A 23,971-nucleotide genomic window follows, 5' to 3' on the forward strand; every position below is an offset into this window, starting at 1 on the left:
ATTTTCCTCTCATCGTTCATTCTACATATATGGCCAAAGAGACGTAGTTTCCTTTTGATTATTTTCTGGATCAGGTTTTCTTTTGGGTTGTATTTGTCTGTAGATTTCCTGTTTGTTCAATTTCTGGATCCAGCTTATTCTCAAGATCTTTCTATGGCACTTCCTCTGAAATGCTAATATCCTCCTTTCAGATTCTCTCAGGGGTACCTAGGCCTCACATCCCTAGAGCATGCTGCTGAAGATACAGGTTTCTACAATGTGCAGTTTAGTTTGCATCTTTTTAACTCTGCTCTTCCATATTTTGTCCATGGCTTTTAAAATAGTTGTTGCTCTGGCTATTCTAATTTTTGTCTCTTTTTTGGGGGGGGTCCAAGTCAAACATCATGTGGCATCCAAGATATGTAAAGTGTTCCACATTTTCCTGTTGAAATTTGTCTATGGTAACTCTGTTCAGTAACTCCTGTTGTCCAGATATCATTGTTTTAGTTTTTTCAAAGTTGACATTTAGTCCATATCTTTTTCCTTCTATGTATGGTGTTTGCAGTGTCCTTTCCAGCATAGCTGCATCTTCTTCAGTTAGGACGATGTCATCTGCAAAGCAGAGGTAGTTTATTCTCATGCGATTCTTCTTCTTTAATCTTATCTAGTGTCCTTCCCAGATATGTGATGAAGATGATTGGGTCCCCTTGTCTTGTGCCTTGACTAGTGGCAAACCAATCTCCAATCGCACCTGCTATCCTGATTTTTGCTTGTACTTGGCTTTTATATCTTTCAGAAGGTGGATCAATTTATTGTCCACACCATAGGATTCCAAGACAGCCCATGTTATATTTTGGTCAATATTATCAAATGCTTTTTGGAAGTCTATGCAACAGCAGTATATCTGCTTTCTCTGCTATTAGTCTTAGTGTGGGTGTTTGTTGTGCTGTACTCCGATCTTTTCGAAATCCGGCTTGCTCATCAGGAAGATGTGCCTCTATATGACCCTTCGGCATTCTGTTAGTATTTTCATCAGCACTTTGCCAAGATGACTCATTATTAGTTCTGTAATTGGTGCATTCTAAGGCACTGCCTTTCTTATGAAGAACAACCAAGACATGCAATTTTTTTCACTCTTTGGGGCATATCCTGATATCCATATTTCATTACATAGCTTATGCATTTCTTTTACAACTGATTCTCTCCCATATTTTAGCATCTTGCCTATTATGTTGTCATCTTGTTGTTCTTGAGATGTTTTATAGCCTTATTCACCTCCTCTTCCAAGATGTCATTTTCATAGATCTGCTGTTTGAGAGATTGCTTTTAGTTCTTTGATTACTTATGTTAAAGTATTATTTAGTTGATTTTTATATAGTTCGCTGCAATATCTTGTCCATCTGTGTATGATTTCGGTCTTGTCCATCAATACTTTATTATCTTTATCTTTGACTGCTACTGATCTTGTTTGCACTTCCTATTGACATTTCTTTTAAGTTTGTAGACTTCTCTAGTTTTGTGTTCTCCATAGTACTGTTCAATGTCTTTGCACTGGTCCTCTAACCATTTGGCTTTATTAGATCTTGCTGCTTTCCGTGCTTCATTGCATTTTTGACGGTATAACTCATCTGTTGCCTCTGAATAATCTCTTTTAAGTTTCAGTTCTCTTTTCTCATGTACCAGTTTTAGGGTTTCCCGAGTTATCGATTTCTTGTTGAACTTTTCTCTTTCAGGAATTACTTCCTCTACTGCTTTTTTTAGCACTGTAGTCAGTCGTTCTGCTCTTGTATTTATATTTTGTTTTTCACTTGGGATCTTAAGCTTAGTGTCCAATATGTTATGATATGCTGTTCTTTGCCTGTCTTCATTTAGTTTTGAGATGTCTCTAGCTTTTTTGGAACTTTACTTTGTACTTCTGTTTCAGTTTTAATCTTATATTCACAATCACTAAGCTGTAGTCCGAATCAATATCAGGTCCTTGGAATGATCTACACTGTTGAACTGAGGTTCTCCATTTCTGGCCTATTAATATCAGGTTGATCATATTCCTGTGTTTGCCATCAAAGGAGTGCCATGTCCATTTACGACAATCTTTTTGTTGGAATTTGGTTTTGCAAATCATCAGGTTGTTATCAGTGGCAAATTCCAGAAGCATCTCTCCACGTTCATTTCTTTCTCCATATCAAAATTTTCCCATAACTTTTTCCCATCCTGTGTTATCTTTGCATTCCAGTCTTCTCCAATAATGAGTACATCCTGTTTTGGCACCTCATCAATTTCTAGTTGTAGATCCCTGTAAAATCTCTCAATGTTTACGTCTTCACTCTCTGCAGTGGGTGCATATACTTGAATTATATAATGGTTGTGATATTAAATGGTTGGGTTGAATCTTGCAACCATTATTCATTCGCTAACTGGTTTGTATCCTATCATTGCCTGACAGGCTTCGTTACTTAGCAGGAAACCTATGCCTGCTTCATGCTTACTTTCATTTCCTGACCCAGAGAACTCTGGTCAGGAAATGAAAGTAACTGTTTGATTCTCCTGACAGTATCCATCTCATTTCTGAAATATCCAATATATATCACATCTGTATTTCTTCATTTCTTCTTAAAGCAACTGCAGTTTTCCAGTTGCCCAGAGTGTATGGACATTCCATGTACCAATTGATATTCCATCCTTTACAGGCCTGAGTTGGATTTTTTTGTCTTTGTTTTCAGTAACTGATTTTTTGATCCAACCCTGATTACTCGATTGGGGATGCGGACCTTGTTTGACCTGGCGACAGCCGAGCCGGCATGAGTCTTTTCTCTTGTTCTTTGGCATCAGATTTCAATCTTATTTTCTTTTTAATGTCAGCACATTGACACTTATCTGGCAAACCCTTAGTCCTTGAAGAGCTTGAGAGAGAGATGCAAAGAGCAAGATTTAGGATTAGGGCAGCCTAAGCTTGCCTTGACACAGCACCGTCATTGGACTTTTGTGGCATTTTATAGAGTTACTGGAGTTGTCTACTAACCCACCACGTCCTGTTAGTATTGCCGATTTTGGTCCGGGACTACTTGTTGGCTATCTGCAGCTAGCCACCATCTCTGGTGGCCATTCCCCAATCCGCAACCTGAGGACCCATCCGGTGGCGCAGCTTTGCCTCTGGGGGAAAGACTCCAGACTGGAATTTGTTTTATTGATTTAGTGTATATAAGCTTTTAACACCTGGGTTTTTAGGAATGTTTTTGAATGAATTTTTTAACACTTATATTTTACTTTATACATTGTTTCTATCTACCTTTTACATTTATTTCTATATACTGATTTTACACCCATTTTTGCTTATTACTTCAGTTGTGAATGACCATAGGTGTCTTCACCATTAAAACTCCCCCAAAAAACAAACTTCAATCTTTATTGAAGTTTATTTTTTGGGGGAGTTTTAATGGTGTCTATTTAAATATCTAGAACAAAATGAATGCATGAGTCATTTCTATAAAACAAATAGCAGAAGAGTATATCACTGTGTTATTAAAATACTCTTGTCAAGTATGATTCACTGTTAACATCTTCTTTAAGTGATGACAGAGGAGCTTTATTGGGGGGGGGGATTCTTTTGACAGCACAGTATACATAATCTAGTTAGAAATGAAGTGTTTCATAAAATCTGCAGAGTAGTCATAGTTCAATATTATTTCAGTGTGTTTGTATTATGGAAATAGTCATGATATCTAAAAAGTATCAAGAATAGATATCCTGGCACACACTGCCTAATGTTTAAATCATCTCACTTCCTGTCTGCCAAAAATTGTTGCATTTTCTAACTGGGCCAGCTTTCTTTTAAATTCTTTTGCTAGATGTTGCTAAATCTAGCAAAGTTATATTTCTCAGTTTTGGTATTGTATAATTTTAATATCAAAGGAAAACAGGCATTTATCATTCCTGTCCTTTCTTCTTAATCTGTCATAATATGACATCTGCCAAACATTGTATCACAGTGCAATTCAGATCCACCAAACCTGTTGTTGCTTTTCCTTCTTCATTCTGCCTGTAAGATCCTTCCTGATGAAATGTTCTCCAGTGACTGTGCCATTTACTTCACATATACAAGAACCAGTGCTGGATTAAGGGACTGGCTAACCGGACAGCTGCGTGAAGCACCAAATGTAGGTGGCGCCAAAACTAAGGCTAGCAATAGAGTCTTATATCTATGCAACTTTGAAAAGGCGAAGTAGGGTCTTATTTCTTATTAAAAGTCCATAGGGAGAATGGGAGAGTGAAGAATGTATTGATAGCAACAATAAACGGTAACAGTAAAATGAATCACCGCTAGATAGCAGGGACTTCATTTTATAACAGTCATCATCACTATTCATTATGCATGATTTTTTTTTTTTTTAAATATTTAAGATAGGATGGATTGCAAAGAAATTAAATTAAAAATACCATGTACTATAAAGTTGTTTTAATTGAAGCTCGAATTATAAAAGTTTAGTAAGCAAATCAACATAATATTCAGTAGGCGAGATGGAAGCATGTGTAAAACGTTGAATATTGGTATGACACAGCGCATTGGCTAAACCAATTAACTAATTTAAAACTCTCTCAGAAAAGTTGTCAAAGAAAGGCTTTCTCCATATTGATTCTAATTTTAGATGTTAGTTCATTAAATTAGAATTATACAAGGTTGTCTTTGTCCATTCTGTGTTTTTGTATGTGTTATATATGTGTTTTGAAATTATTAAGTATTTCTTTTTGTTTTATTTTGCCTGTCCTTGAAATTTATAATAATACTGGTGATCTAGTGGTAAGTTTTACATTTTATTATTTTTACTATTAAATCCCCTTTTATTGTTAATTCAATTTTTTTTAATCATAGAAATTTGGAATATCTAACCCGCCAAAATGTCTTCTAAAAAATTATCTGGAGCAGAAAACCATAAAAGAAAATTAGAAAAAGAAAGAAATATTTCTAAGAGTGCAAAATATTTAACTAACTTCCTAAAATCAACAAATTCATCTTCACCTGACTCTACTTCTTTTAACATTTCAATAAAAGAAGATGCATCACGTGATGAAAATTCTAGAGAATTAAACTCTGATGAAAGTCTAAATGAAAAAGATCAAAAAAATGAAAATAATGAGTTGCAAATTTCAAATTCAAAAGTGACAAATTTTAAAGAAAACCTGCAGAACATTTCTGAAAATACTTTTCAGCATAACGATCCTGCTACATGGCCTTTCCATTAAACTCTGCAGTTTGCGATTATATTTTATCTTCAAATTTAGAATGTACCAGAGATGAAAGCACTGATTTTGTTTATCCCAAAGATACAGAAAATCGATGTTTTTCAGCATCAGTGTGTTATAGAATAACTCCAAATGGTGAAAAATATTTACGAAAATGGCTTATTTATTCAATGAGTGCCAACAAAGTATTTTATTTGCTGCAAATTATTTTACTCTAATAAAGTAACTTCAGCCTTAGGATCAGGTGGTCATTGTAAGTGGAAACATGTAAATGATTACTTAAAGAGTCATGAAAATTCACCAGAACATGTAAAAAATTATTTCAAATGGGCTGAAACAAATACGAGATTTCAAAAAAGTAAAACAATAGATGAAGAAATGCAGTCAGTCATTATTAAAGAACGAGAGTATTGGAAAAATATATTGAAAAGGCTGTGTGATATTATATTATTTTTATCAACCCATAATTTGGCTTTCCGTGGTTCATCAGATCGATTGTATACTCCAAATAATGGCAATTTTTTGTGTTTGATAGAATTATTGAGTAAATATGATGTCATTATGCACAAATATGTACGTCACATTTTGTTGAAGGAAATCCTTGTAACATATTGCAGCAAAACTATTCAAAAGGAAATAATTTCTCTTTTGGCTTCAGCTGTTTGCGATGATATTGTTAAGCTTGACAAAGAAGCAAAATACTTTTCAATTATTTTAGATTGTACCCCAGATATTAGTCACAAAGAACAACTTTCTTTTTACGATTCGTAGACTTAACAGTCTGTTTTAGCTATTCAAGAACATTTGTTTCATTCTATGAAATCAATGAATCTACAGGAGAATCATTATATGATAAGATCATTAACTTGCTTTTAGATTTAAAATTAAATATTAATGATATTAGAGGACAGGGCTATGACAAGGGGTCCAATATGCGAAGGAAAAATAAAGTTGTTCAAGCTCGTTTACGGCAAGTAAATCCCCGAGCATTTTACATACCTTGTGGCTGCCATTCTTTAAATTTAGTTATAAGATATACAGCAATGTCTTGCCCACAATCTGTTTCATTTTTTGGTGTTATTCAATGGCTTTATAAATTATTTTCAGCATCCATTGCTAGATGAAAAATTTTATCTGATAATGTACTAAATTTCACTGTTAAAGCAGTATGTGAAACTCATTGGGAGAGTTGTATTGCATGAATAAACTCAGTTAGGTATCAGATTGTCGAAATTCATCATGCCCTGATAATAATTAGTGAAAATTCAACTGATGCAGCCACCAAATCTGAATCTTTAACACTAGCAGAAAAACTTTGTGATTATTCATTTTTAGTTATGTTAGTGACGTGGTACGACATACTTCATTGGATTAACATTAGACAATACCGTACACTAGAATTTGAAAATGCTTTGACTCAAGCTGAGGAATTAGCGAAGCTTTTAGGAATGGAGCCAATATTTACTGAAAAAAGAATAATTCGTAGGAAGAAATTATTTAGTTATGAATCTGAAGACACTCTTGTTACTGTTCATGAGGATATTCAACATCATTTTGGACATGATATTAACATCTCTTGAAGAAAAATTTGAACAAATAAAAACGTACGAGCGAAATTGGGGTTTTCTTTTTAATATAACTAAAATAGGTGATTTAAATGAATTAAAAAAAATTGAATGCAAATGAATGGATTTGCATTCAATTTTTCATCATGAAAATAATAGTGACATTGATGGGAACAAGCTCTTTGAAGATATTAAATCTCTAAACAGTTTACTTCCATTAATTTGCCATTGGAAACTTTACAATTTTTAAAAGCAAATAATTTGCAGAATATAATTCCAAATACGTGGGTTGCATTGAGATTTCTGCTGACAATTCCTATTACAGTGAGAGAAGTTTCAGCAAATTGACACTTATCAAAACATATTTGCAATCAACAATGGGGAGTGAGAGATTAAATTCTTTAGCCTTACTATCTATTGAAAATGCAGTTGTTCAGAAAATAGACATTAGTGAAAGAATAAAACTTTTGCAGATTTAAAATCAAGAAAAATATATATGTAAATTATAATTGATAAAATCAAAAGTGTAAAACCCATATTTTTAATAGCCAATAATTTAGTAATTTTTTTTTTGTATGTACTATTTTATTTTTTTTGTTAGTGAATAGAAATGACAAGTAGAAATCTTGAAGTTATGAAATTATTAATCATTTGAGAAAACCTATACCTATTTACAATCAGGAAGTATTAAATATTAAAAAAAAAATAAAAAAAAAATCTTGGGGTGCAGAAGGAGTTTACCTGGGGTGCAAATTTGTCTTAGTCCAACCATGACAAGAATAATATCAATAGCTTCCTTCTCATCTGACTCCTGTCCACATTCTCCACTAAGAGCCACCACAGAATTTATAACCTTTTGTGTATGTGGGTGGGTGTGTTATATTAATGTATAAAATTAAAGCATTGTTTCTTTCATAAAATAAATATTAAGAATCAAGATAACTACTGCTTACCTAGAACTTTTGTTAATGTTAATTAGCCCTGTGTAAACTGTTTGTTTGCATATAGACAGTTTACCAATGGAACATAAATAACTTTCATTCTCCTTCTTCTTCTTCTCTTCCATCTAAGACGGGTTGAGTCACGGGTTGAGTCTTCTCTTGAGCAGGCTCTTCCAGTCTTCTCTATTCATTGTTCGAAAAAGTTCCTTATATGTTCTGCATCCCAAGATGTTCTTTATTAATTTTAGCTGGGTAATTCTTGGTCTTCCGGGTCTTCTTTTTTCAGTTGGAAAAGTATCGATTAGGACGTTAGGAAGTCTGTCTGCGTCCATGCGTACAGTGTGGCCATACCATCTTAGTTGTTGTTTTCTAATTTTTCTGTTATTGCCTTTTTATACAATAATTCTTGTCTGACTGTGCTGTTTGTTTTATTTATTTTTCTTAAGAATTTCATTTCAAATGCCAGCAGCTTTTTTCTCCTCTCTTTTCTTAACTGTCCATGTTTCTACTCCATAGATGACTGTTGGTATAATTATTGATTCATATAATTTGATTTTGGCTTGCTTAGATATCTTTTTTGTTTTCTAGATTTTCTGTAATTTTCCCATGGTGGTCCATCCTATACCTATTCTGTGTTTGATTGTTTTGAGTTCATCTATTGTTTCTGTTAGTTTTGATCCAAGGTATATGAAATTGTCTACTTGTTCTATTTGTTCTCCATTTAGGATGGCTGAGATGATAGCTCTGTTCCTCCCTATTTTCATCACTTTTGTCTTTTGTATATTTATTGTCATGTCATATGTTTTACAGGTTTCGTTTAGCTTGTATATCAACCTTTGTAGTTCATTTGGGGTTCTTGCAATAAGGACGAGATCATCTGCATATTTGATATTATTTATGTTTAAACCATTGACATTGATTCCATGCTCATTGTCTATTGCCTTCTTTACAACTTCATCTAGATATATGTTGAATAGGCATGGGCATAATAGGCATCCTTGCATTACTCCTTTTTGGATCTCTATGGATTCTGTTTTGATTTTGTCCTTTTAAATTATTGCGTTTGTCTTAGAGTAATATCTTATCAGAAACTGTATTATATATTTGTCTATTGCTTTTTCTAGTAGAACTTTAAGAAGGATTTCCCTGTTGAAAGCTTGTTTAAAGTCCACAAAACAACAATATAGTTCTTTATGGTCTTCCCAGCTGAGCTCTGCTAGTTGGTGCAATGTGGAAATTTGGTCTATTGTTGAATATTTTCCTCGGAAACCAGCTTGTTCTATGCATATCAGTTCTTCATAGGTGTTTTTTAATATATTTTGTATAATTCTTACGAATATTTTATAGGTGTGGGAGAGTAAATTGATTGGTCTGTAATTTCTGCAGTCTCTTTTGTCTCCTTTCTTGTATATTGGGATGATCTTTCCAGTTCTCCAGTTATCTGGGATCTCTCCTGTTTGTAGTATTTTATTGAATGGGATTGGATAATTTTTGGATAGTTTATTTTCTTCCATTGTTGCATTGTAGTTTGTTTCCTTGGTGAAATATAGTCTTAAAATGGTTTGACCAGACTTTTCTTATATTTTCAATATTCCCTGTTTCAGTCATCTTGTTGTTTATCATTGATACTGCTTTTTCTGAGATTCCTTTGTAATTTCGCTTATAGTGTCATGGAAGACTTTTAAGCTGTTTTGTTGGTATGCTTCTAACCATTTTTCTTTGGCTTTTTTGCATAGGTTATCAACTTTATTTTTTAGTGCTCTGTATTCTTCTCTATTCTCTTCATTGTTTTGTTGGTTTACAAGTATCTTGGCCTCTCTTTTCTCTTCCATTGTAGTTACGATTTTTTGGGTTATTCACTCTTTATTTATTTTGGGTTTGGTACTTAGAGTGTCTTTTGCAGTTGATAACACTGTTTCTTTTCCTTTCTTTTCTGGAAGATGGAGGGTTTTAATTTCAAGCACATCTGTTCTAAAAATCGACTTCTGCTTGAGCTATCTTTTAGTTTTGATAGGTTGATGTTTTCTTCTTTTCTGATATTGTTTTTCCTTTTGAATTTTATCTTCACTTTGGCAGTTAATATTTCGTGATCAGTGTCGAAACCAGAGCTTCTTAATGTTCGTACATTTATTGATCTTTTCCATTGTTTGTTTATGATGATATAGTCTATGCAGTTCTTTATATTACCATCTAGGGATGTCCACGTATATTTATATTAGGGTGTTGATAGAACCATGTGTTTGCAATCATTAGATCGCTTGCTTTACTGAAGTGGAGTAATTGTTCTCCTCTGTTGTTAAGCACTCCGTATACAAATTTCCCCATCACATCTTTTTTGTCTGCTGTGAACTGTCCTATTTTAGCATTAAAATCTCCCATCACTATCATGAGTTCTCTATTTTCAGAATTATCTATTTCCTGTTGTAGTTCTTCATAGAAATTTTCTATTTCTTCTTCTGAATGGTTACTGTCTGGTGCATATATTTGGATTATTTTAATTGTTTGACCTTTTTCTTTTGCTTGAAGTTTGGCTGTGATTATTCTAGGAGATGCTGGTTTTCTTTCAATTACTGAGTGTATAAGTTTCTTCTCAATTAATAATGCAACTCCTTCTCTTTGTATGTTATCTTTTCTTCCTGAGAAGTATAGGCTTCCTTCTGGTAAATCCATAAACTCATCTTCACACCAATGTGTTTCTGATAAACCTAAAATACTCCATTTCAGTCTTGTTAAATTTTCCTTTACTAATTGTAAATTTCCAGGTCAGTATAATGATCTTATGTTGAGGGTGGCTACGTGTTTCATGTCCTTGGCTGACCACATTACTGATTTCTCACCTACTCTATGTGGTCTTCAAGTAGGCGTGTCAGCTGTCCCATACGCAGTACCGCTGTCTTGACTTGTAAACTTCCTCTGGCTCATGGAAGTTACTGGCATAATAATGTAGCCAGCTTGCCATGTCTCTGCTACATCCTTTGGTCCACGGCTCTTTATTCTTTATTCAGAGCCACCTTTTTGCATTTTAGGGTTTGGTACTTAGAGTGTCTTTTGCTATTGATAACACTGTTTCTTTTCCTTTCTTTTCTGGAAGATGGAGGGTTTTAATTTCAAGCACATCTGCTCCAAAAATCGACGGAGCCACCTTTTTGGTTTCCCGCATCTGCCACTCTGGAGATGTGCCTGGTAGGAGTGTGGTCTCTTCCAAGTTTCTTCCCCTATAACTTTCGTTATAGAACTATAATGCCTGGTTAGCAACAAATGAAATATGAATTTAAAAACATTAAAAATGTCCACATTTCTTTATTTCTACCTCTGATTTTAAATTTATAATAATCAATTACAAAAATGATTTTGGGTGTTCTGTTATTTTTTTAGTAACATTTTTGGTCTATCTGAATAAGATATTTGCATGTTTAATGGTGTTTTTCCTTCTTTTGAATGTCCACACAAAGTTACTATTATTATCATCAAGAATTTTCTGATTTGTTTTAGACAAGCAACTAATTGATATTTTTTCCAGAGTGAAGGAACAGAAGGTGATACCTTAAAGCAACGCCTCCTCTCAGGAAGTACTTCACTTCAGAATCTACCAAATGAAGCACATGTTATGGATATGTTGACTAAAGTGCACAAAAATGTGATACTTCGGACTTACTGCTATTACAAAGCATCAGCCACTGCCTATTTCCAGTACCTTAATCTTAGTGGACAGGTTAGTTGTAAATGCATAATTTATAAAAATAGAATTTAATTGTAACTTTTTAATTTCTTTGTACTTGATAACTTGGTCTGACTCAACTTGCATTCTTGTGTGATTCGATGACAAACAGATTCCATCTGGCCATATCTCATTAAATTACCTCACCTCATGCATTCAGATTTTATACACAATCACACAGGTATTGTAGAAAAGATGAAGTCAACCTTCAAAAGATATATTTCGGTGATTACACCACATTTTTTATTATTCAGTTATACAAAATACTGAAATAATAGTTCCCGACAAGTTTCGTAAATCATAGGATTCACATCTTCAGGGAGTAAATAGTATAACTTATAACTTTATGCCAAAAGCACTCACCATAAGTTTGTAATTGCAGGCGTAGACTTCTGTGGCTAATTGGTTCAAAAGATATATTTCGGTGATTACACCACATTTTTTATTATTCGGTTATACAAAATACTGAAATAATAGTTCCCGACAAGTTTCGTAAATCGTAGGATTTACATCTTCATTTATAAGTTATACTATTTACCCCTGAAGATGTAAATCCTACGATTTACGAAACTTGTCGGGAACTATTATTTCAGTATTTTGTATAATGGAATAATAAAAAATGTGGCGTAATCACCGAAATATATCTTTTGAACCAATTAGCCACACAGAAGTCTATGCCTGCGAAGTTAACCTTTTTTTTTCTCACTTTATAAAATTTAAATATGCAAGTGTATAATTTATAAGTATACCTATGTAGAATATAAAAAACATTTCTGTTATTGTGCAATCAACAAACATTAATACATGATTATATACACAATCTGCAGTTACTGTAGAAAAGTTATAATTCACTCTTTTTGCTCATTTTCCAAAATCTTCCAAACTCAAGACAGTTTGTTGTCAGCATATAATTAATTTGACATAAAACTGATATGTTAAATCTTTGTTTTATGATTTAAAGGAGTAGCTTAAGTATGTATATTTCAAATAAATTAAGCTTAACCTATTTCAGTTCTTCAGTGAGAATTACACATTAATAATATTTTTAATATAACATTTCTAATGACTTAGTGGCATAATCTGTAATTTGTTGTGAGGAGAGAGTGCAAGCATGCTGATTGACTATTTCCTATTTCCAGTACCTTAAGCTTGCGTGTACCTTGTGTGTGTGTGTGTGATTATGTTCCTTCAAGGGGCACACTGGATACTATGATAGTACTGCATGACTTTTTTTAATTTTATTTTTTTTTATTATCCCATGGTATTAATACACCAGATCATAGAGTTCATGTATGTTATACAGCACCTTTTCTGGGTTGTTATACAGTTCAGATTTGGAAATATTCATACAGTTTAGCAAATGCATTGGTGATGCTTCCTGGATGTTACAGATTTTGCTGGTGGGGAAGACTTCTATGCCATTGCTAAACTTGATTGGTCTTGTGTGGCCGGTCTTCAGGCAAGAGATCATGGTAGTGGCACTGCGATTAAACTTGGAGTTGATGGTAACACCTGGATTTTCTGTTGAGTACCAGTGATGAGTCATATCCTGAAAAATTGTTCTTTTTATGTTTTCTTTTTGGGTGGTTTTAAAAAGATCGAAATCTGTGGTATCACTTGATGTTGCAGCCATTTTTGCTACTTCATCTGCAGTTTCGTTTCCCTTTAATCCCACATGGGATGGGATCCATTGGAAGATAATTTTGGAATCCTTATGTAGTTTGTTTATGTTTTTTGCTATGTCTCTAAGTATTTCTTGATGGCTAGTTTAGCAGTTCTTAATAGCTTGAAGGGCTGCTAAGGAATTTGTGAAAAATATAAACTCCTTCGGGTTTTGTTTGTCCAAATATTGCAGTGCTGTGTTAATGGCTATTAATTCTGCATGGTATGAGTTGCATCCAATACTGCTAGTTGTTTTTATTTCTATATTATGAGAGCCATAGATCAGTACACCACTCCTCCCAGAATTGCCATTTGGATTTTTGGAGTCATCTGTGTAGATCTTTATTGAATCGGGTCCATATTTTATTTTTGAAAGGGCTAATGATCTCAAGATTTCAGGGTTTTCTAGGCTTTTTTTCTTATGATTCCCTATTTCAGAGTTGATAACTATATTTTTCCTGTATTGATTTGGAGGAAATGCTGGGTAGTTGGCTATTTTATTGCATAATAAGTTGACATTATTACTGCTGACAATTTTTCTCTTATTTGTCATGCCGTCAGTATTGTTAGATCATCTGTTTTGGTCTTTGCACATCTAACTCTGGGAATCTATGTAGATCTTTGTTGGGCTTCTGCAGATCATTATTCCATAATCTTGGTATCTAACCTATTTTCCATCTAACCATATCTCCTTAGAATAACTTACCTCATGTATTCCAGAATTCCAACCATTTTAAGTTTCTTCTTAGTATCCTGAATTTGAATATCATTCTGCCATTGATAACCATCTTTTCACTTCTTTCATTGAACTCTTGTAATCTGTGGTCTCAGGTCTTATTCATTTTTTTTAAAATTTCTAGCTAAACTCTCATATCCATAAAGTCAAAAGGCTTGCACTTCCTTTTATGCAGGTGGTTTAGTCTTTTGACTCCATGTAAATTTATTCATTTAATTATCTACCTTGCCTACTTTGCTTATTCTACTGTATATTTCTGTATTTGATTTGACATCTCACTAAAATTATTTGTTTCTTTACTTAAGTGAAAGAAACATAATTTTAGTAAAGATGGCAAATCAAAAACAGAATAGTGATTTTGTTTAGTGAAGAAATCCTGCAGACTTGTATTGGATTTTAGTTAAGAGTTTAATATCATCTGCATAAAGTAAAGAGCTGAGGTTAACATATTTAATTTTGATAATCATGGAAACCAAGAGGCCAAATCTATGCACAATAGTTTATGTGAGACCTGATCAAGGCCTTGTACCTTGAAACCATAACCTGTTTATATCTGCACATTAAGGTACATTGGAACCATAACCTCTTTATTTCTGCAGATATTCTTCCACATCATTGCCATAATCTGATGTGATGACTTTACAACTTGTGAAATGTGACCTCTGAACTTCAGATCCTTGTCATCAACCTTCAAAGGTCTCTTGCCTCCTCAACTTCCTCCAAATTTCCCCACCAAGCATATAGTTTGTATCCCTTTGTTGCTTACCAAATTTCAGAACCTTACCCTTTTGCAGCATTGTCACAGACAGCTTCATACTTTTTCCCACTCATACAGTCTATTCAAGCCCTCCTGTAAAGGCCCTAGCATCTGTTTGATTCCTCATCACTCTCCCCAGTTTCACATCATCTGCAGACAGTTATATATTACTAGTTAAACCCATCCCAGTATCATTAATATTCAAATTAAATAACAGTAGTCCCAAAATAGATCCATGCGGCACACTGCTAGTGACTTTCCTATTCTGGGGTAGTGCACCCCCCCCATACACAACTTGCTGATACCCATCCGAGAGCCAGTTTTCTATCCAACTCACTAGATCAATTTATGTTTAGTTACCAACTTGTGGTGTGGCAATCTATCAAAAGCCTTTGCAAAATCTAAATATATCACTGTATATCAATCTCCCTTGTCTAATAAGTGGATTGCCAATCCATCTTTACTAAGGTATGATCGAATCCCATCTGCTGCTCCAGTTTAGGTGCCAACCTGTGGTGTTGCAATCTTTCAAAAGCCCTTTCAAAATTTAACTATATCACTGTACATCAATCTCCCTTATCCATTATGTTTGTCACTCTGTTATAGTACATAAGCAAGTTAATAAACCCATGCTGACAAGCACAGAGAATACTGCTGTTATGAACCCACTTTTGTATACTAGCTCTCACCAGTCTCTCCAATACCTTAACTACAACTTTGTGAAGTGGAACAATTTGATCTTTCTTCCTTCTTTCCTTCCACTTCTTTGTAACTAGTCCTGTTGCAAGACTTGTTAAATAGGTAGGCCAAGGCTGATGCTAACTCCCTGGAACATTTCCTTAAGACACGTAGCGATAGATCATAAAGTTCTTTTGCCTTACTGGCATCTAGTTTACATAACCCCTCATATCTCTTGCTCGTTCTCCAGTAAGTTCTCTCTCATTTCATTCTCTATACTTGGACCTCTCTGAATTTCACACTGAGGATGAAATACTCTGGTGAACTGTTTACTGTGAACACCTGCAGCAGTTATCAATCTACCAATTTCATTCATTAATATTATCATACCATAATCATTCTTCTTTCTACTTGACACATATCAAAAAAATCCTTAGGGTTTTTTTTTTTTTTTTTTTTGCTTGATTTGCTAATTTTTGCTCATATTGCACTTTTGTCGTCATTATCAGCTGAGTCATTCTCCTGGCCCCTGATCTTTATACCCCTCATGCAATTGATTGCTGCTATTATTCATTTTATGCTGCCACCAAAGTACCTGCTTCCAGATTCATATTTAATCCCCTTATTCATCCATTTGACACCTACTTTATTCAGCTTTTGACATTTGGAATACATTCACACATTGATGCCTTTAACTGTGAAGTATCTTTTTGGCAGTTCCCATATAGCATTTAATTCTTATCTCCTCAACTCCTCATCCTATGCTATTGCTTCAAGCTGTCTCCAAAGCTTATAATTCCACATATATCCTTTTCTAACAGAAGTCTTCATATGGCTTACCACAACCCAGGTGATCACTTCAAGATCATTGTCATCTACTGGCGGGAAGTGTGAAACTTTCATAACAAACACATCCTTTGATGAAATGATCAGATCTATAGTTCTTGATCAACATCTGCCTTCCTTTACGTATAGTCATCTCTCAAGAACTCAAGAAATTCATTTTCTACCAAAACAACAAATATTATTCAACATTAATACAAAAAAAAAAAAAAAATTAAAAAAAAAAACACAAAAAAAAAAAAACATGTTTAACAGGCAATGTAATCTTTATGTCTGAAATTATTGCATTGGATAAATGACCATATTCAAATGCTCAAAAAAAGGAAGGATTCCAAGACAAATGAGTATAAACTTATGCTACGATACAGTTTCTCAGAGAAACCTTCTTTTGGCACTGGCTACTAATGTATTTTTTTTTCTCAGAAGCTAGAAATATTTAGATTAAAAAAAAAAAAAAAAAAAAGACGTAAACTCTCCCAAAAATGCTGAAAAATTTCTTTTCTCTATGTCATAATTTATTGTGAATTCATTTTGATTAATAAAAGTTAAAATAAAAGTTTCATTAATATTTTTATTTTATTATTTGATGAAATAGCTACAATATATGTTATTTAAGGAAATAGGTGCAGTATTTTTTTATGATTTTTATATTGTATTATTTTTTTAAAATAAATATGCCCTGTAGAATTTAATGACAGTTTTGTTATATTGAAATGGAGAATATTTACAGGCAAATGTTTAAAGAAACTTAGTATCGAAATTTATCAGGGCTTATTAGAAAGCTCTGGTAAAATTTCCTAAACTTTTAAGTTTCTTTCTACATTTGGCTATAAAATGTAGATGGATCCATAATATCCTCATTTCACTATCTTAATAAACCAAATTGAAGCCTCTTCTATCTGTGCGTTAATATTTGACAGAGTTATATTTAAGGAAGGAAAGCAAAAATTTTTATTTTGACTTTTTATTATTTTTTTTATTTTTTAAATCAAAGAATAGCCTAAAGATCTTCTAAGGGGATGTTAAAAATCCATGCTTATTTTACTTAGGATTACTTAGAATACTTCAAACATTTGAAGAAATGTTTGAGTTATCTTGAGTGGTTGCCCTTGATATTGTGCTTCCTTTCTTCCTACAAAGGCCTTGAGAAATAAGACTTCTGAATAGATTTTAAACAGAAGTGGAGATAGTACACATCCTTTACTCACTTCTCTTTCAATTTTGATATTGCTTGTCTTGATGTAGTTTGTTAGGACAGAGGCAGTCTGAACATAGTAGAGTTTTTAATGATTTTAACATCCTTATCATTTGGCCTAGTTGTTCTAAGATGTTTATGAGTTTATTATGCTGGACTGGACCTTATCAAAAGCCTTTTTGAAATCAATAAAACAAAGGTCAGTATGTTGTTCTCTGCATCTTTGTGCTTAGATACATGAGCAAAAAAGTGTTTCTCTTGTTTCTCTGCAATTTCAGAAACCAAACTGAATTTCACTAATGAGATCATCACATTTTTGTATATTCTGTTATGAATAATTTTTAGGAATATTTTGAGGGTCTGGCTTGTTGAATGTTTTTTCACTTGGTTACTTGGGTTAATCCTTCATCCAAGTATATAATTTCTTGGTATCTTTAATTTATAATTTTATCGACTGGCTCATTAGGCTAATCAATCTAAAATCATTACTAATTTTTTGTATTAGGTTTTTTAGGCAATGCAATGAAGATTGAGTTCATCCATTCAGAGAGTAGTTTCCTATATCATAAATTCTGTTGAATAATTTAACAATTTTATCAATATTACTGTCATTGAACCACTCGGCCAACCAGGCTGGCCGAGTGGTTAGCATATCTACTCTCCAGCCAAGAGGCCTGTGGGTTTGAATCCCGAGTAGGCATGGATGTTTCTGATTCTCTTCCGCCCTCATACATTCATTCACCCAAGTATAGATACACTCTTCCAATATGGACTGGGTCACCATGGGAGTAGTAGACTCAAACCTTCTGCAATGGGAGAGACCTTCACCCTGCAGTGGGTAGAAAAATAGGCTGTTCATCATCACTGTCATTAATTAGTTTAATAATTTCTGCTGATAGTTTCTTGGGTCCACACTCTTTAACATTTCTTGATAATTTGATCATGTCTTGTCTTCTCTATTATCAGAAAATAGTGCCTTAATGTATTCAGTCCAAACTTGTTCTTTTTTAGATGTTTCTAGGGTTAACACTCCTTCATTAGTCCTAAGTAGCATAGGATGTCGCTTTTTCATAAATCTCATTAATTCTTTAATTTTTTTGCAAAGATTGAAGTCATCTTGATCTCTGTTTCTCTATATTTTGTAATATCTTTATGCAGTCTGCATTAGTCCATAAGGGATAAGATCTCAACAGTTATTCAATCCTTCTGCTTATGAGATGTACTATAACCCAGTATTTTTGTACTTATTTTTAATAATTTTTCTTTTAGTTTCTTCCATAATTCATTCACTTTTAGTTCATCATCAAGCAACTTAAAGTTAAGTTTTTTAACTTTAGTTTTTTCATCTGTTTCATTTTCTGGATTTTTTTTAGTCTCAATTTCAGTTCCGCTACTAGTGGATTGTGGTCTGAACCAATGTCATCACTAGGATAGGTCTTTACACTCCTTACACTACTTCTAAAACATTGATTGACCTAAGATATAATCAGTTTGTTTTCTGACTATACTGTTGCTGTTGTCTTGTGGAGGTTTCCACATGTAGAGTCTTCTGTTTGGAAGCTAAAACCACATATTTGTAATTATTAGGTCTTCTTCTTGTATTAAATTGTATATTTTGTATAAAATTGTATTAAACGATCTCTTGTATCATTTCTTATCTCAAGTCCAAACTGTCATACTGTGACTCCTGATGTTCCTTTCCCTACTTTTGTATTATATTCTCCCATGATGATGTTGATGTCATGTTTCTTTGTCATTTGGAGAAGGTCTTTCAGTTGAGAATAGAAAAGGTCAATTTCTGCATCATCCTTATCTGTAGTTGGTGTGAATACTTGATGTTCATTGCATGGCCTTTGATTTGTAGGAGCATTATCCTATGGATAATTGGACTAATTGACTAATCCTGTTAACTAATTGGAGAATGGAATAAAGTTGAGTACGCTTTTGGATGTTTCTTTACTTAATAATATTTCTCTCCACTTTGGTGAGTATTATTACTGCTTCCAGAGTAATATAGGGTCATATCATTGGAACTGCATTTCCTTGAGCCTGGCCATCTTATTTCACCGAGTCCTAAGATTTGTATTTTTAGTCTTCTCTTTTTTAGTCTTTCACTCAATAACATTTCTCAGTTTTTCAGCTTCAAACAAAGTTCTAACATTCCATCTTCCTATTTTCATTGGTTTGCTGGAGATTCTTAGCACTCCTGTCCCATTTAAGAGATGACAGGAACTTGGGGGAGATTGTTCTTGTTGTGTTTTCCATGGTAATTTGGTAGTCTGGGGAGGTTGAATGCAGTAGCTTCCCCTCTTGCTTTCTGCATTGCAGTACTATGGCCATTAAGGAAGTTCTAACCATGCATGCTTCTAGGTATCTAGAATTGAACCTTGCCAATATCATTCATCTTCAGCCTCGAGATCAGTAATGGTGAATTCTGCTGCTTGCACCCATGGAAGTTGATTTGCCATATCTGACTATTCTCACGATGAACCATTTTGCTGACACTTCTCAGAATTTCATTTACTTTTAACATGCATAAGTATATAAATATTATTAATAATTTAAGGTAATATTTTTTATAATTTTGGTGTTGGATTACAGAGTTAATGACTGAATCAATGTTGAAGCATTGTTTCAAAGGTTTCATTAAAAGTTGATCAAATCTAAATTTATTTTTGTGGAGTATCTTTATTTGTTTCTGGTGAAAGTTATACTATGTGTTGTATAGAATATGCAGTGGAAATTGTTGGATTTAGAGTGCTTTTTTTTTTTTTTGATATGGTAAAGTCATCTATTTTGGACAGATTAGCCAAACAGATGACTGCTGTCCAACTGGACAGATGATATGAGCAAATCACCAGTTGAACAGCAGGTAAAGATAGCAAAGAGAATTTGTTCTTAGTGATAGGCAGAAAAAAAAAAGACATTTTTTTTTTAAAAACTGGCGTAAAGGGAGGGGATATAGATCATCTTTGCAAAAAAAAAATAAAATAAAATAAAATAAATAAATAAAAAAACTCATAAGTAATGCATTTCATAAACAAAGAGTTTGCTTTTCTGGTATATAGTTTTTTTTAGCAGTAGTGGTATAAATAAATAGCCAGAATTGGCCTATGAATTTTAACCAGTTAATTATATAAAGTAATTATTTAGAGAGACCCTTCCTCCCCGATATAAAAAACAACAACCCAGATTTAAAGATGCTATACAGCATAGATCAACAGATTTGTGCTTATGAAGAATATTGAAGAACATTATTGGATTTAGAGTGCTTTTTGTAATATGGCAAACTCATCTGTTTGGCTAATGTGGCCAAAATAGGACAGATGACATGAGCAAAACACGGGTTGAAAAGCAGGTAAAGTTCAAAGAGAATGTGTTTTTAGTGATAGACAGAGAAAAAAAAAAGACAGTTTTTTTTTGAAAACTGGTGTAAAGTCGGATATAGATCATATTCGTAAAAAAAAACCTCTTAAGTAATGCATTTCATAAACAAAGAGTTTGCTTTCTGGTGTATAGTTTTCTTATCAGTAGTAGTATAAATAAATAGCCAGAATTGGCCCATGAATTTTTACCAGTTAATTATATAAAGTAATTATTTAGAGACCCCTCCTCCCCGATATAAAAAAAAAAAAAAAAAAAAAAAACCTAGATTTAAAGATGTCATACAGCATAGATCAACAGATTTGTGCTTATGAAGAATACCACAGAAAATTTTCTAGCTTGTAATTAACATAAATTGAATGCACAGTTCGTTGAATATACAAAATGAATATTACAATTTCCAGTAAGTATCTTTTCTTTCACGTGTCTGTTCTTTTCAGGTTGTTCTTAATTACAATTGGTTATTTTTATTATTGATCATATCAAAGAAAAAGATTTTGTTAGTTGCATGAGATGTAATTTATTCTAATTAATACATTGTCATTTTCAGGATTTACAAGAAGAAAAATGTGAGGATGATAATGTAACTTCAACTCTTCGACTTCTTAGACTAGTGGTAAAGCATGCATCTGAACTTAGAGGTGTTCTAGAAAATGGTTTAGCTGAAACTCCTACTGCACCTTGGAGAGGTATAGTTTTCATATTCTTAAACTTTTATACCCTGAAAATTGTAGACAAAATTGTAGTATTATTAAGATAGGTTTAGAATGTCTTCATCTGCATTTGATACTGTGCCGAATGCAGATGAACACATGCAGATAAAAAGTTTTTATCATGTATATTTTTTTTCAATTGCTTAAATTCACCAGCTTATTAAAAACAAAAAAACAATCAAGTCAATCCAGCTAAGGTTTTGATAATACTATATTGTATGGTATTACCGAAACCTTACCATGGTTAGAACCATCTGCTCAGACCACATTAGCCTTTCCACTGAAATCAGTCGCATTCGGGACTCAATTTCAGCCAGTGGCTTTCCCTTAAAAAAATCAACACAGAGTCTTCTGCCTCTTCTTTCCCCCCCCCCCCCCCCCCCACACACACACAAAAATAAATAAATAAAAATTGCCATCTCATACAGACCTTAACAAAAATCCACTCACCTAAAGATCCCCCTCCACCATTTGTTCAGCAGTATCCCTTGCTCCTGCAGTCTTAAATATGATGTTACATTATCATCCTCACATTTCGGACAAACCGGAAGAACTGCCAATATCCATCTATAGTAACACAAAAAATACATCCAGCTTCACTACAGTTGTTCTAGAGTAGCAGACCGTGCCATGGAAATAGATCACACGAAGAAAACCTCTCTCCTTTACAAAATAGGTTTTAGTCAGTGATTTAAATTAAAACCACCTTACAATATTCCTCAAACTTGAACAAATTCAGTTGTATTACAATCCCAAAAAAAATCTGGGAGAAAATCATCTTGATTCTGTCAATCAGTGTCCATCACTCCACCCATAGAAGATGCTGGTTAGACCTGTAGAAGCATTGCCTTTTATAATCAGTCTATGTTTGCCTTCCTACTAGTGTACCTGCATGCACATGCTCAGTCTTGGTGACAAAGGTGAAATACTGGCTTATTAATCTAATTAGCTAAATATATTTACTTAATTATTAGCTTCCTAAACATGTGTTTTTTATTTTCTATTAAATAACATGAGTAATAATAATCAATATCCAAGCATCCATACTAGATTATTTCAATAATCATCTGCGACTTATTAATCAGTTATATTTGAACATACTGCTCACCTGTTATTAAAATTACTTTCTTTCAGAGAATGTGTCATTGCTGTGAATTAAAAGCAAATTAATTTTTTTCCTGTATTATTTGCTTACAAAAGAAGATAATCTTTAAATGTTTTTATCGATCTGGAAATGTCTGTTTCCTTCACTCTGTATTTGATGGAGGTAAAAAAAAAAAAAAAAAAATCGAACCCACACAACAGCTATATATAATTATAAGAAAAATGACATGGCTGACATGATCGATGGCGAATAATAATGTGTAAGTTAATAAAAATCTTTACCTTCTAGTTCCAGGAAATTGAATTTTCTGTAATTATAATATAAGGGCTGCAAATCATTATGTTAATTCATCAACCCTCAGTGAAACTATAAAGGATGCTGAATTTTTGAAAACTTTATACTCCTGAATTTTATGGTAATGCATTCTATAATCATGCTGAATGATTTTGAGATTCAGGTAAATGGTCAAATATCGAATTATTCATGCCAAATTGCAAGGAAAAGCAAAGCATTTTTTCAATAACTTCTTTTTTTTACATAGATGAATATGATGCCTTTAAAGACTATTAATAACTGAATATTCTAAGCTTATAAGCATAATTTTCCAAATGTATAGAAAAGTTATTAGTATATTCAGGGTAATAATAATAATGTAACTGTCTCTTATAATAGGTTAGTTACTGGATATTGCTTTCCTCTGTAATCAATACCAAGTTGTCACCAGAAGAAAGGCCTTCACATGATTGAATGATATTTCCTCGAATGAGATAAGGCTTGATGGATAGTAGATGCAGCCAATAAAAAGCATTTCAAAAACTTAATGATTTGCATTTGTTAAAGAAATGGAGGATAGATTAAGAGATATTTTACAACATTCACTTTCCAAATAGTTATATTCTCTTTAGTCTCTAGAATCTTTTTCATATATGTTAGAGAAGAAAAGGTAATGGCAACCAATTTGAAAAGGCCATGAAGTACTTTTCAAATTGGTTTCTCACTCATCATTGACAGTCTGCTTGTAAAAATAAGCCTAGGTATTCATCGGGTAAGAAGGATGCACTGATGGTTGCAGTAACCATGGCCATTTTGCTGAAGACTGTTGAAATAGATTTTAGAAGTGATGATTCATCAAGGCTGAGTACACTCAAAGAGCACATGGGAAGCATTTAAGAATACATAAATGAAGCATTATCTGAAATTGTCCTAGATTTTGAAAAATAAATAGGGTAGGAGTGAAATGGATGTGCAATCTTAAGAACTGAGATTTTATGAGAAAAAGATGATGTGGAAGGAGTATTATGTGCATAAGACTGGTGTCAGTTATGAAATTTGTAAGGGGCAGGCCAGAAAAGTTACATTCATTGTACTAAATGCTGTCTTATTATGCAAAAAAAAAAAAAAAAAAATACTGGTTCTACAAGCTGAAGACAACCCATAAGAATTCTGTCTTTATGTTG

At 33.2% G+C, this 23,971-nt stretch overlaps 1 protein-coding gene across 1 annotated transcript in view; it reads left to right on the forward strand.

The window, feature by feature from the left end:
* Positions 1-23,971, forward strand: part of nonC (serine/threonine-protein kinase Smg1) — a 1,124,353-nt gene that overhangs the window by 484,892 nt on the left and 615,490 nt on the right. The window contains exons 33-34 of the mRNA XM_090398044.1: positions 11,244-11,435; positions 21,247-21,385. Of these exons, the coding sequence (XP_090254170.1) occupies positions 11,244-11,435; positions 21,247-21,385 (331 nt within the window). The remainder of the gene's footprint in view (positions 1-11,243; positions 11,436-21,246; positions 21,386-23,971) is intronic.

Source organism: Typopeltis vanoorti, chromosome 9 (genome assembly GCF_054136105.1).
Source record: "Typopeltis vanoorti isolate ZY-2024b chromosome 9, IOZ_Tvanoo_1.0, whole genome shotgun sequence".
Lineage (NCBI taxonomy): Eukaryota > Metazoa > Arthropoda > Arachnida > Uropygi > Thelyphonidae > Typopeltis > Typopeltis vanoorti.